The 13,344-nt window shown below is 52.9% G+C and overlaps 1 protein-coding gene across 4 annotated transcripts in view; it reads right to left on the reverse strand.

The window, feature by feature from the left end:
* The window catches only part of ASXL2 (ASXL transcriptional regulator 2), a 182,684-nt gene that overhangs the window by 11,054 nt on the left and 158,286 nt on the right, over positions 1–13,344 (reverse strand). For all 4 annotated transcript variants that reach the window (XM_014610485.3, XM_059727625.1, XM_059727626.1 and 1 more), the window contains 3 exons: positions 8,260–8,356; positions 5,073–5,178; positions 1,822–2,548 (listed from right to left, as the gene is read on the reverse strand). In XM_014610485.3, coding sequence (XP_014465971.2) covers positions 1,822–2,548; positions 5,073–5,178; positions 8,260–8,356 — 930 coding nt within the window. The remainder of the gene's footprint in view (positions 1–1,821; positions 2,549–5,072; positions 5,179–8,259; positions 8,357–13,344) is intronic.

The raw sequence follows: 13,344 nt of genomic DNA on the forward strand, positions 1-13,344 counted from the left end.
CCGCCCCGCAGCCTTGGCTGCTTGTGCTTAAGAAACAGGCAGGCCGCTCTCCTCACCCCTGCATCCTCCAGCAGCTCTCCCTGCACCTTTTCCACTCTGACTTCCTCTTCCTTGGCTGGGGTGCCCAGCACTGTACACACAAGTCAGACGGACGTTTTTCAGGAGTTTTCTCTGTGCCTACCACAAATATTGTGATCTAAGTCTTCTTCAAAACCCAAATCTTCCTCGTCCTCTGTCATTCCCAACTGATGAGCCCCTTACTTACAAAGGAAATTATTTGTATTCATCCCGAAATTCAAGATTTTGCATTATTGAATTTCAACTGATTTCTACTACTCCAGCCCTCAAGGTCATCCAAGGCTTCCGGTATGATATTATGAGCCGGCTCTGTAGCATGTACTCAGCCCATTTCATTAGCAGACTTCTGCTTTTTCCATCAGATCGGTCCCCGTACTCATCCTGGATGAGCCCCACTAGTAACCTCCCGTCCCTCTGGCCCAGTCATTCTCTTTTACCGTTACCCATTCTCTCCCCTTTCCCTGGTTGCTCATCCACTTGACAGCTCTTGTACCACTGCCCATCCACTAAGAATTTCCTGTGTGAGATCGTATCAGATGTTTTATCGAAATTCACAAGGATCAGATCGATCACAGTCCGGTTTTCTGAAAAACCAGTTCACTTATCAAAGGTTAGTCTGGCACAATCTGCCTTTGAAAAACCTATGGTGCATTTTATCCCAATTTCCATTTCCCTCCATTTTTTTATCACACCTGTGGACTTATTCCCATTATGCAGCTGTCTCCATGTTCTGCTTATCATCCTAAGAGAAAGCTGGGCAAAGCTTTACAGCAGCACTTTTCTACGTTGACAGGTCTGCCCCCACAGAAAGAGGGGCTCGTGTTTTTTAAAGTGTTGGGGTGATGCAGCCATTAGAAGTTCTTTGTTATGTAGAAAACGCTGCTGAAGAACAGGCTGCCGCTACCTGTCCACACAGTCCCATCCTGTTGGTTGAAACAATATCAAATGACTGTCAAGGCTTGGCCAGGAGCTGGATCTCCGCCAAACAACCTGCCTGCTCTAGGCAGGCACACGCGGACCGTCCCTCCTTCTGCTCTCCCCCCTTCAGCGGCTGTCGGATTTCCCACTTTCCTGCCTAGGTGGCAGCAGGATCCTAGGTTCATGCCAGCATTAAGCAGGTGGGGGGCTTTCAGAGCCAAGATGCTCCTCAAAACAGTCTTCCCCAGCTGCTGCTCTACTTGGCCCCACGTGGCATTCAGGTGGCATAAATTATCCTGGTCACACCAGGCCCCAGTGAGTGGTACATAGCTTTTCTGCCAACTCGGCTCTGGGTTTTGTTTAATATAGTATGGGAAGTTGACAGTGTCCCACTCCCAGCCTCCTATTCCAGTCTTGGAGATGCTCACACATTTACAATGTCCTGTGCTTTCCTTGTCTCCATCTCCCTCGCTGTTCTAGTCTCACGGATTCCTCCACAGCTTTCCCAGCTCCCAGCCACTCTACTCTGAACCACAGGGTCCCTATTATTTTTAGCTTTGGCTTTCACACCGCTGTGCTGGTGCTCCTGAGCTGAAGAACCCTTGGAGAGGTGTGTGCGTGTCAGATGCCGAGTCGGCTTGGAGGGCCAGCACACTCCCTTGGCCAAAAATCAAGGTTTTGGCATTCCCATATCAAACACTTGATATACGCACACATGTAACAGGGACAGTATAAATCAAAGTGGATACAAAACATTTTGGTGAAAGTTACTAATAAAATTTGCCTGTATAACCACACAGCGGACTTTTCTTTAGTTGTCTTTACCCTGAGTGGGGGAACCCTTTGCTCCTGCGACCTCTCCCCCGTCGCAGGAAAGGGCTGCATGCGGATCCGAAATGGATGCTGGGCCTGACAGTTCTCTACGATACGTGGCTTCTTCTCAGGACTGATGGGAGCTTCTTCCGGACTCTCTGGCTTCCTCTTGAGGCTCTCAACATTGACCTCCATTTGCTCAGTGGCAGGGGGCTCCTTTTCAGGCGTCTCCTGGGCGGTCACTTCACTTGCCACACCTGTTCCTGTTTCACTTGCTCCAGGGCTCTTTGGTTTTCTTGGGGTCAAAGCGGAGGTACTTGTAGCCTCCTTTACTGCTGGTTCCGTAGATGCAGCAAGCTGCCTCTCTTCTGCTGGCTTCAGACTGGTGGCAGTTTGTGGCTTCTCTTGCATAGACTCCTCAGCACCTTTCAGAGGCCTGGAGAGCTTTTGGTCACTAAGCTTTGCTGCTCTGCTGGTCAAGGAACCGAAGGACTCTGCAGGTTTGGGTGTAATTGGCTGCAAATCCTCTCTTTTTTCCTCTCCTCCTTTTGTCACTGCTGGTGCTGGTACGAGGACTGCTTGTGCTTTAGGTTCTGCTGGAGGAGTCATCTCCTCCTTGGGAGGGGCCTCGGGGACCGCCACGCATTTGGGCTGCTCAGCCGGGGGATTCCTGTCTCGCGCGTCAGCAGTGCCGGCGTGTGCCGTCAGTCTCTTGGACTCTTCAGGACTCAGTCCAGAACTAGCAAGAGGAAGAAAAAGGTCAGATTTCATAAAACGCATCTGTAAAAACAAATATTCTCATGAAAGTGGGGGCACAAGGTTCTGTATCTACATTGCGACTTAAGAAACCCCTCTGATCCACCATGTCCCTTGTTTCAGACCCACCACCCTGACGCCTTCGTTGTCATTACCAACCATTCGAGCAAAACCGGACTTAATGATTGAGCAGACGCTCCCTTTCAAAGTCAACCCAAAGAGGTCCCTGTTACATGGCCATGGTCTCCCTCCACCCAGCTGCTAATTACCCAGGTCACGGACTGAAAAAAAGGATTTGGCCAATTGTTAAACATCCAGCATAAAAGCGGCTGGGCTGGCAGGCTGCCAGGACTCCCTCCAGCAGCTGCCTCGAGCTGTATCTGTACAACAGTGCGGCAAACCCACCGCTTCCCTCTGGCTTCTCCATGATGGAATCACAGTGTGGAGTCAGCACATGGATACGGTCCTTCAAGAACATGCTTTTTTGTTTGCACCCGGGGGGCCCCTAACTCCTGCAGTATTTAAGCCCCCTCCACTGAAACGCTGAAGGAAAACTTCCTCCCAAACTGTATTCCCATTTGAATCTGAACAGAGAAGCCCAAAGCCAATGCCTCTCTCCCGCTGGTACCCTCAGGAAGCTGGGAACCGTCCTCCTTGATGCTCCCAGTCACTCTCCCGCCTGGGGGAGGATGAACAAGCTGGGAGCCTGAACCTGACTTCTCAGCTAAGCCGCTGCGGCAGCATTCACCTCCAGCACAGCAGTCTCTTGCAGACCCTGCCTTTTGCAGGAATAAAAAGCCAGATGTTTGGTAAAGCCACAAAGCTTGGTTCCTAGCAGTTCACTGACTGTGAACATGATCTGAGTTGGTTTCCTTACTGCCGTGTCTTTCAGAAGGCCGGCAGGCAGATGCCTCCCATCCCACCCGTGCGAGGAAGAGCCACGTTGTCTTGCTGCCCCCTGCAGAAACCTGGACACACTGCAGGCAGGCTCGCTCCCTTTAGGGAAGCCTGCTGCATTCAGGCTTACTGCGTGACAAGGGTTTAGCTTAGTACAGTAACATTATTCAAAAAATACAGAGCACATCTGTACTGCAGTCTGTAGGTTAACGGAGGGATACCCACAGCCGGCCTTGGACCAGAGAGCCTGGGTACTGGCAGCAGGTTAGCTGCAACAGTGCAGAGCTCAGCGTGGGCTTCACCACAGTGCATCAGACCACGCTGAGCTCCCTGCTGCCACAGCCAGGCTGCTTCCAGAACCCAGGCTAGCCAGACAAAGCCAGCTAGGAGCATCTCTCCACCGCTCTGCCGTCTGCAGTGCGGTGCCTGCTGCCTCCTATTCAGCTAGGTCACGCTAACCCGCTGTCACTTGACCAAGGAAACAGGCTCTGGGCAGCCAGGCCCCCCAAGTGAGTTAGCGACATGGGAGGGGTGAATGCGAGGGAGGCAAAGCAGCATCCCAGGGATGAGCACAAATGCTCACCAAGGTGCAAGAGAGAAAGCAACTCGTGATTATTTAATAACACGGCAGGGCTGTCCAACTTCTGTCCCAGCAGCTGAGGGGTTCAGCTGTAGGCTCCTGCCTGGCCGCTGCTCCCCCATCACCCTAGCTGCAGCAGCAGCCAGGGTCTCCAGGGTCCTCCTTCTCTTGGCTCCCACTTCCTGCCCCTGCCCCAGAGGTGTATGCGTGTGTGTGCTGGGGGGGAAAAGGGAACCTGCTGAGCCAGGAGAGCCTGGGGCCTCAGATGCCAACGTAGTGTGATGGGAGCCGGCAGCTTGGGAGCTGTGGATGAAGCCAGACTGCCTGTGTATGATGCGGCTTACACTGGTGTGGCCTGTAGGGCGTGCGCCCCTGGCCACTTGGAGGTTGGACGGCCCTGATTTACAGGAACAATGCTAGTTCTTTTAATTTTCGCTTGCTTGTAATAAAACTGGACCACGAAAGAAGTCTGCCATATCCTGCAAATCACAGCAGGGAGGTGGGGTTTCTTTTAGCCAAGAATGAGGCAGACAGAGCAGACTGATCTCAAGAGTTCAGCTAAACAAGCGGCATGCCTGTGAATCCAGGTGCAGGGGAACACACGAGGTTGTGCACAGCTGCAGAACATGGTGATTAAGGTTGCAGTCAAACAACATCAATGTTGAACCGTGGAGCTGGCTGGAATATGCAAAAGAACCCGAAGAAAGGGAGCTTGCAAAACTGCAACAGCAGGGATGGGCTCACTCCAGATGCTAAGCATTGAGGGCTCCCAGAACGACAGGAACACTAAAGGGAGCCTGAATAAAACACCAAGTGATTACGCATTAGGGAACGATCCAGCACTGACTGGCAATGAACGAGCTGAGTTAAGATTTCTTCTCTGATTGTGTAACAGCTAGATGAACCTGGCACCCATTCAGCTTCAAAGCCCAATGAAAAGAAGTATGCCATGAAAAAACGAGCTAGAAATTCTGGGGAGGGCTGCCCGAAGATGTGCAGGGAGAGAGAAAAAGGCACGACAGTTTCTTACCTTTGACCATAGTAACTCTCAAAGAATCGTTCCTTCCACAGCTCCACCTTCTTCTCTTTCTCAATCTCCTGCCGTATTCTCAGCTGCATTTCCGGGGTAAACTCACCTGGAACATGCAATAAGGATATCAACAGGAGCAGCTATGGCTAAGAAGATTTAGGGCACCTGCAGCCATGAAAGAAGGCTGCAGGAGCCCTGTCACTTCCCTGTGCAGAGCTCTTGGGCACACGGTGTTTCACTCAGAAAGGTCTTTCACGGGCCTGGCAATATTACAAGCTTCACGTAATGGCCTTGTCTTGTAATCACCGTTGCCTAATTGGTACAGAAAGGCCTTTCCAGAAGAGATGTAAAACTAAGGTCTTGATGTCTGGCAGTCAAGGGACGATCACAGCCCATTCTTTGCAGATAAGAAGCATCAAGACTTGGTGTCTAACAAAGTCCAACTTGCTTGTTTGCCCTCTGCCTCTCTACAGTCTTGCCTGTAAATGAGATTCGTCTTCACTTCTGACCCCAAATGAATGGGGGTGCATGTCAGGGTGGGCAGTGGAACTGTGTGGCCTGCAGCTCCGTGTCTTCCATCACTCAGAATGGTTATATAGTAATTACAGCAATGGTCATGTTTTCCTCATACGGCTGAGAAACTGGCCTCCTCCACCTGGGCACCTTTGACTCTCACACCAAAGTCAGAAGAATTTAATGCTGAGGTTAGACCAAGAATGCGTACAGCTGGTAGTGTAAAATGCTTGCGTGTACAAGACACCTTGAAAGACGCCCTCTCGGGGCTTTCTTTCAGTCCCACGGGGCGGTTTACGGTATACATGTGTCTCCAGCGAGAGGCCGACATGGGACCATATTCCCTGCCCAGGTGGAAGGAATTTGCCTGTGTATTCTGCAGTCAATTGAACATTGTAGCCTGGCGTGTCCAACTGCTTTATGCAGACACTGTTTTACCCATTTCCGGGGACCACCTGACATTCTGTCCCCTGTCGACACGAGAGGCACAGGGTAAAAGTCTCAAAAGTGCTCAAGTGATTTATGGCCCAATTTAGATGCAAACAGGCACCCAGTGGGAGTTACCAAACAGCCTAAGGGGGACAGGCACCCAACTCCTATTAAAATTCAAGGAGTTAGGTACCTAGCTCCCTTAGACACTTATAAATCCCAGGAGGTGACAATCTGCATTTATAGATACTTAAAAGATCTTTACAAGTCTGGCCCTTAATAGCTTGTGTCTCATGGGGAGTCAACTGGGAATCAGGATCCTAAGTCACTTTTGAAAAAAAATGGAAGTGAGGTTTCTAAGTCACTTAGACAGTTTTAAAGAAAATTATCTATATTGACAAAAATTCTTCTACTAAACATGTTATTATTTCAAGATAAACGATCTCTGACAGCTGATTGGACTGAAAAATAATTCAAACTTTAGCCAATACAAATTCAACTTATAGCTTAGAGAACTGCATGTGTCTACAATGAATGCAGCATGGATAAACTGGCTTCAAACTGGTTATTTTCCAGATCAATCAGATTAAATTATTTGATGACAATCAGGGATTTGGGTTTTCTGTTCGCTATGGAAAAACACGGATTTTGATTAAATCAGATAATGTGGGGTTTTGTTTTGTTTTTTTAATCAGAGAATCTGAGATTTTTAAACAAAGAAAATCAAGATCCCTGATAATGCAGCAAGTATGTGCAGTTTATAGCTAAACTCACTGGGTGCATCTACATCAGCGCTTTACTGAGGAGTTGACCAAATAGCTCCACAGCAAAGCGTCACTGTCTACATGTGCGCCCACAGTAGGGCTCAGTAGATTCATTAAGTCCACCGTAGGGCAGTATTGTCTGGGACGAATACTGTCCTATGGCGGAGTAATTTATGCCACTGCAACACGTGTACATGGTGACCAGGGCTGGCTGGGGCAGGAGGCTGTCTGTCTGTCGGCTAGCCCTGCACTGTAGCACCCTGGTGCCCCAGCCAGCCCCTCTGCTGCCCACCACCACCGACCCCCTCCAGCCTGGGGCTGCTCCGCCCCGGCTCAGACTGCATGTGTAAATGTTTGCTGCACCTGGGAGCAGCTGACTGCAGTGTGAACTGCGCTGGAGTTGATTGCATTGGATTAATTGCTCGTGTGAATGCACACACTGAGATTAATTGGTGCCTCGGGACCAGCATCTCCTGCTTTGACAAACAACATTTCTGTATTCATGTAGAAGCAGCAGCCATGCACAGGCCAGCTGACAAATGAAACAAAGTTTGAGAACCTAGGTCAGGGCCGTGCTTATCTTCCATAAAAAAGTGTGGCTTGCAAATCTGCTAGTTCCAACATGCATGTGACCAGGGTCCTTAGATGCAGATGGTGTATTCCAGTGGGGCGCTGGGACCTTCTTTATTAGTAAGGTTGGCTGCTGGCTCTGCCAGCTGAAGAAGAATCACAGAAAAGCAGGGCCAGAAGGGACCTCTGGAGGCCATCCAGTCCTAGCCCTGCTAGAGGCAGGATCATCCCTTTCCAAACCATTCCACACAAATCTTTTATCTAAGCTATTACTAAAACTAGTCAACCCGGTCACAGCCACAAAGTAGAGATCGCATCCTAAGCGGTCACGGGGAAAGCAGAGGCACAATGGCAGCCAGTGTCCTGCTACTGCAAGGGTTTTTAAAACACTCTTGAAAGGCCCAAGGAAAAGGGCCGTGCCCCTGCTGCAGACGAAAGCACAACCCCCCCAGTCAGTGCCAAAAGGGCACATTTGGCCACCCAAGGAAACAGTTCTTAGCAGCCCATCAGCATTTCATTTTTTAAGGAACTGCTTCTTACTCATGGTTTTCAGAGAAATATTCATCTTGCCATGTGCTGCATGGCAGATACTCTCAAAGGCAAAACACTTGCCGGAGATGGTCCAGCCTGGAGCAGGGGGATGGACTAGATATGACCTCCCGAGGCTCCTTCCCATCCTACTCTTCTACGATTCCATGAAAGCACAGGGCTGTTAACACCTCTTCTCTGCCCTTCACTCTGAATATTTACTGGCTTGGACCTACCCTTACGGATTAGCCTGCAGGCAGTTTTCACCTGTTGTGCCAGAGCACTTCAGTTTATCCATAAAATGTCTAGTAAGCATTTCCTAAACCACTCAAAAACTATCAGCCTCCTACCTTCTTGCTTCCTAGGGAGACGCAGAGACTCACCTTCTGACAGTCGCTCCTTCCAGCCTTGGGCAGCCGAAGTGAAGAACTCATTGTTGAGTGCAGAGCCGCTCAGCTTCATTAAACCGTCTGCCCCAACCTGAGACAAGAAACCAAGCAAACGAACGCTGACTCACCAAAAATGCAGACTGACGTGCCTCGTACTGCCACACGGCAGCAGAGGAACACAGCGTGGACAAAAACCACCATCTCGACTGCCTCCCTGCTGGCTAACCCAACGGGCCCCAGGAGACCCTGCCTCGCCCAACACACTGGTCTCGCAGGCTCCTAGAGGACTTCCCTTGTTCAAACTCAGCAGGACCTGTGGGCCAGTCTGGGGGCCAGACCGGACACAGACCAGCCCCATGCACTGGATCCAGCACACGCTGTGCGTGCCAGACCAGCCCCACATGGAGAGCATGGGGCCAGTCTAGTGCATGCTGCATGCTGGTCCAGGCTGAGACCCAGAGGCAGCACCCTGGGCCAGACGATAGGGCTCTGCAGACAGGATCTGGCCCTCAGGCCACGTCCTTGACACACGCCTGTTCTAGCCCTGAGCGCCAGGACATTGCAGGAAGCAGGCGGAAGCGCAAGGGGATGCTTTAAAAGCAGAGAACAGAAGAGAAGCAGTGCCTCAAAGGCTGCCACAGATGCACTGCCCTTCTGAACAGTCACCCTGTAGGACTTGAGCTGCTGTCAAAAGCAAAAGCTCTGCCAGCTTCCGGGGAAAAGAAAAGGTTCCTAAAGGGAAGCTGGGGACACCAAAGGAGTCACTTGGAAGCAGGCATCAAAGGTAAGAGCCACACGTCTTCCAGAAGAGCCGTGACGAGATGGGCCTGGGGATGATTGAGACTGTGAAATAGTCCAAGAGAAGAGCTGTGCTTCAGCTTGGAGTGCAGCAGCCCGAGGATGCCTGGCACCCAGGGCACTGAGAGCGAGAGCAAGAGGGGCAGATCAGGGCCTCTGCTCGCCGGTCGCTGTGCAAGCTCCGTCAGACGAGCAGACTCCACACCGAGTCAGGGCGGTGCCTTCCATTTCCAACACAAGAAATGAACCTTACTGCAAGGCTCCTGATATGCACCAAGGGCCTGGACACGCATTCATTTCTGGTGCTGCAAATTCCTGGGAAATCAGCAGCGCTAGACAAAGGGAGAGTCCAGCCCCTGCCCCCCTCATCTTCCCCAGACTAGGGTCTCTCCAGCCTGGGAAGGTGCTGGGAGCAGCTGCTGCCTGAGTCCTCCTGCTCCCCAGGGAGCCTCTCCCCACCACTCCACCCTTCCCAGGGATGGGGAGGGGGGCAGCTAGCAGCTCCCCTGTCTGGCAAGGCATGGCTTGAAGGCTCCTGGTCCCTTGGAGGAGCGAAGCATCCAGGAAGCACACAGTAACCCTCCTCCAGGAGAGCTCACCCTTGCTAAAAGAGGAACCTCTTTCTCCAGGATGTGGCACGCTTCCTGCAGCGGATGACGTGCGAACACCTGCAGCTCCCAGGTTCTCGCAGGAGAGCAGCATTTCTCCCACTAGACACATGACACCTGTTGATACCACAAATCTGTCCAAACGTACAAGATTTCAGCTAAGGGAAGACGAACTGCGTAGCAAGCTTCCAACAACGCGGGGCTTGCTTCCTTAAGAGAGATCCTGTTTTCACTTAATAATTCAGCATTCGTGATGCAGATCATTTAATTTAAGGGAAGTGTCCTAACAGTAGGTTTGTCCAGGGCAGATTTCTGCTGAGTGGCTTGCACTCTAGGGACTCGGGGAAGCGGAGATCTCTGCTTGGCTTGATGTACAGACTGCTCAGCGGTAAACGGGAGAATGCCTCGGCCCACCCCGGCGCGGTACGGATGCAGTACAGTATGTGTGGGGATCTCTCTCACTCAGCACTGAGTATTGGTGCTGGTGAAGGCTGGTCAAAGGGCTAAATAAATCCTGTCTGAGAAAGCTGACAGGACCCAGACAATTCTCTGAGGAGCACACAAGCACCCAGGGGGGCAGGGCAGGCATTTTTTAGGATTTTCACTACAGCACTGTCTGAAATTACAAAAAAAAGTCCTTTTTGGGGCCTGGCAGCAGAATTAACTAGTCAGAATTCTTTCCCAAACAAATTTCTGTTCAGCACAGGGACTATTAAGACAAATCTCTCCGCATCTGCTGCTCCTCTTGCCAGTAAACTCCAGCTGCAAACACCATCGCTTCATATTTTCATACAGACTTACTTATTAAAAAGGCCACAGGACTTGTAAAACAATGCCTCTGGACTTTTATCAGAGCACCCTTGGTCTTACAAGTCCCTGGTGAGCACTGCCTGCAGATCACAACTTGAGAGTCAATTCAAAATGTTGCAGTCGCTCCGAAATCCAAAAGAACAGCTTCTAGCTAGCGGTGCTCTTTGTGAAGAGACCACAGCACGTGTGTCTGTGCCCACACAGCCCTGGCATCACCCGCACTGTGTGCGAAACAACAGACAGCACAGCTACGGTTAGGCAGAAGCAAGGACTGAAGCAGTCTTCAAGGGGCAGCACTGCAATACAGGGAAGCTTTGTATCTTCGGAGATCCCCGGGCCACAGGCACTGAGCGCTGGAGGGCAGAATAACGGAGAGGGGGAGGTCAGGGTGGCTCCCATAGCCTGGACCCAGACAGAGCTGGGGCCAACTACCTCCATCTGAAGTCAGGCCAGTCTGTACATGGCTCTGAAGAAGAGGGAGAGACTGAACGAGCAAGTCAGGTGAGGCATGTCTGCTCACAGCACCCGACTTGCAGAAAAAGCGGGGGAAGCACGAGTCCAGAAATTCCAGTCTAGTTCCAGAAAAAAACATCTGCTTGTCATCCTATCAGTCCACGCGGGGTTGAAACTTCCTGGCGGGTCTGGCCAAGAGCTGTTAGTTCAATCTGGTAATTTCCTAACGTAGCGGCTGGGACATCACTGGTGCAAGCATTTCAGCCTCCCGTGACTGCTGCGTGACACCGTGAAGCTGGAGTCCTTCCGGACCCTCAGCCTCACACAGCTGAACGGGAGGGAAGAAGCACGGGCTCTCGGGGCCAACGTGGGAGTGCTTCCTTAGTCAGCCCATTCCCTGGCTGAGGGTCATGCTGCTAGAACAGGGGCAGGCAGCTATTTCAGGGAGAGGGCTGCTTACCCAGTTTTGGCGGGCTTTCGAGGGCCGCATGGGTAGCCCCGCTCCTTGACAGGTACCCTGCCCCCTGGTTACCATCTTGGGCCCAATGTCTCCGGGCCAGCACCAGTGGGCCCAAAGCAGGGCACAGGCTGGCAGGGGTCTGTGGAGCCGGGCTGAGCTGCACCAGCAGGGAAAGGGGGAGCTGGCCCGGCTCCATAGAGCCCCTGCTGGCCAGGACCCCTGTACTCCTGCCACCCTGCTCCAGGCCCTGCCGGCGCTAGCTCCCACTGGCTCCCCACCCACTCACTCCCAGTGCCCCCCAGCCCTGCAGTACAGGTGGGGGGCAACGCACACCCCGACCCCCTGCTCACTGGCAGGGAAGAAGCTGGTGCTGACAGTGGGCTACGCCCTGTGGCCAGTGCTCCCTGCTGCAGCCACTCGCAGCCTGCATGGGGCTGTCTGGAGCAGGCACAGGCAGCCCCACACCGGCTGCAAGCGGCCACAGCGTGGGGCGCTGGGCACAGGGCAGGTGAGGGGCTGCTTTTCCCACGCTCTCCACCAGCTTGTAACCCAGCCCTGCTGCCAGCCTGGGCCCGCACTGACTCCGGGCTTGCCCATTGGGGCTGTGCGTGGCGACAGCAGCTGTGGCCTCCCTGCTTGCCACATCGGGCAGTGTTGGCTGCTACTGCTGCCCACCTGGAGTTCGTGTGCTGGACAGGGCAGAGGCAGCGGTGGCAAACACTGCCCAGTGCAGCAAGTGGGGTGCCGCAGCTGTTGTCGCCACACACAGCCCCGATGGATGACCCCAGAGCCTGAGCATGGCCCAGGGTGGTAGTGGGGCCGGGTTACAAGGTGGCACTGAGCACCAGGGGTGTGGAGGGGGGTGTGTGGAGGAGCAGCCCCTCGCATGCCCCGTCGCCAGAGCCCCGTGCTGCAGCCACTCGCAGCCCACGTGGGGCTGCCTGTGCCTGCTGCAGACAGCCCTGTGTGGGCTGTGAGCAGCTGCAGCAGGGAGCGCCGGCCACGGGGCAGGGAAAGGAAGGGATGGAGCAGGGAAGGAGCCCAGGGAAAAGTTTAGTACAGGGGGAAGGGGGAAGTAGCCCTTCCCCCACCCCGTGGCTGGCGCTCCCTGCTGCAGCCACTCGCAGCCTGTGTGGGGCTGTCTGGAGCAGGCACAGTTAACCCGACGTGGGCGCCGGCACAGGGTGGACAAGGTGCCACTTCCCCCCTGCACTCAGCTTTTCTCCAGGCCACATTTCCCTGGGCTCCTTTCCTGCCTGGGGTCCTCCCCTGCCCCTCCCTTACATGGGGTTCTGGCGCAGGACAGCCAAGTGGTCCCAGGCCAGAAGTCAGGGCTGGGGCTTCTGGGTGGGGTGGGCAGAGCCGGGCAGGCCCTGCTGTTGTGGGAGCCCGCCAGGCTTCCCCTGGGTCCTACTGCCCTGTCATTTTTGACAGGAACCAAGGGCAGAGAAATATTAATTTTCTAAATATTTTAGAGGCCCCGCAGGCCGGACAGAATGGCCTTGTGGGCTGCATCTGGCCCACGTGCCATATTTTGCCCACCCCTGCACTAGAAGGTGCTGTGTAGGTATGATGGGCCAGCATGGACCCTCAAACTCGAATGGAAGAAACAGAGCTGCTCCTCTCCCCCCCTTCCCTGTCATTACTGCCAACTGCAAATTTAGCATTGATATTCAGCTTCCGTTCTCCTCAGCATCTAGGCTGAAAAGACATCGTGGTTTCTCAACCTAGAAGCATCAAGGAACTGAAACAACTCTGGCCTCCTCATATGGCTCAAATGGAAGAGGCACCCTGGCTTGGTAAAAATCTTGGTGGGGACTGCCAACCCAAGGCATTTTTTTAGACATTTGCAAGCCTTTTACTGACAGCAAGACTTTTTTACTGCTATGTATTTTACATAACATAAACGCAACTCTTCTGTGAGCCCTGCACTGCTCCCAGGCTCCAGTT

This window comes from Alligator mississippiensis, chromosome 1 (genome assembly GCF_030867095.1).
Source record: "Alligator mississippiensis isolate rAllMis1 chromosome 1, rAllMis1, whole genome shotgun sequence".
Classification (NCBI taxonomy): Eukaryota; Metazoa; Chordata; order Crocodylia; family Alligatoridae; genus Alligator; species Alligator mississippiensis.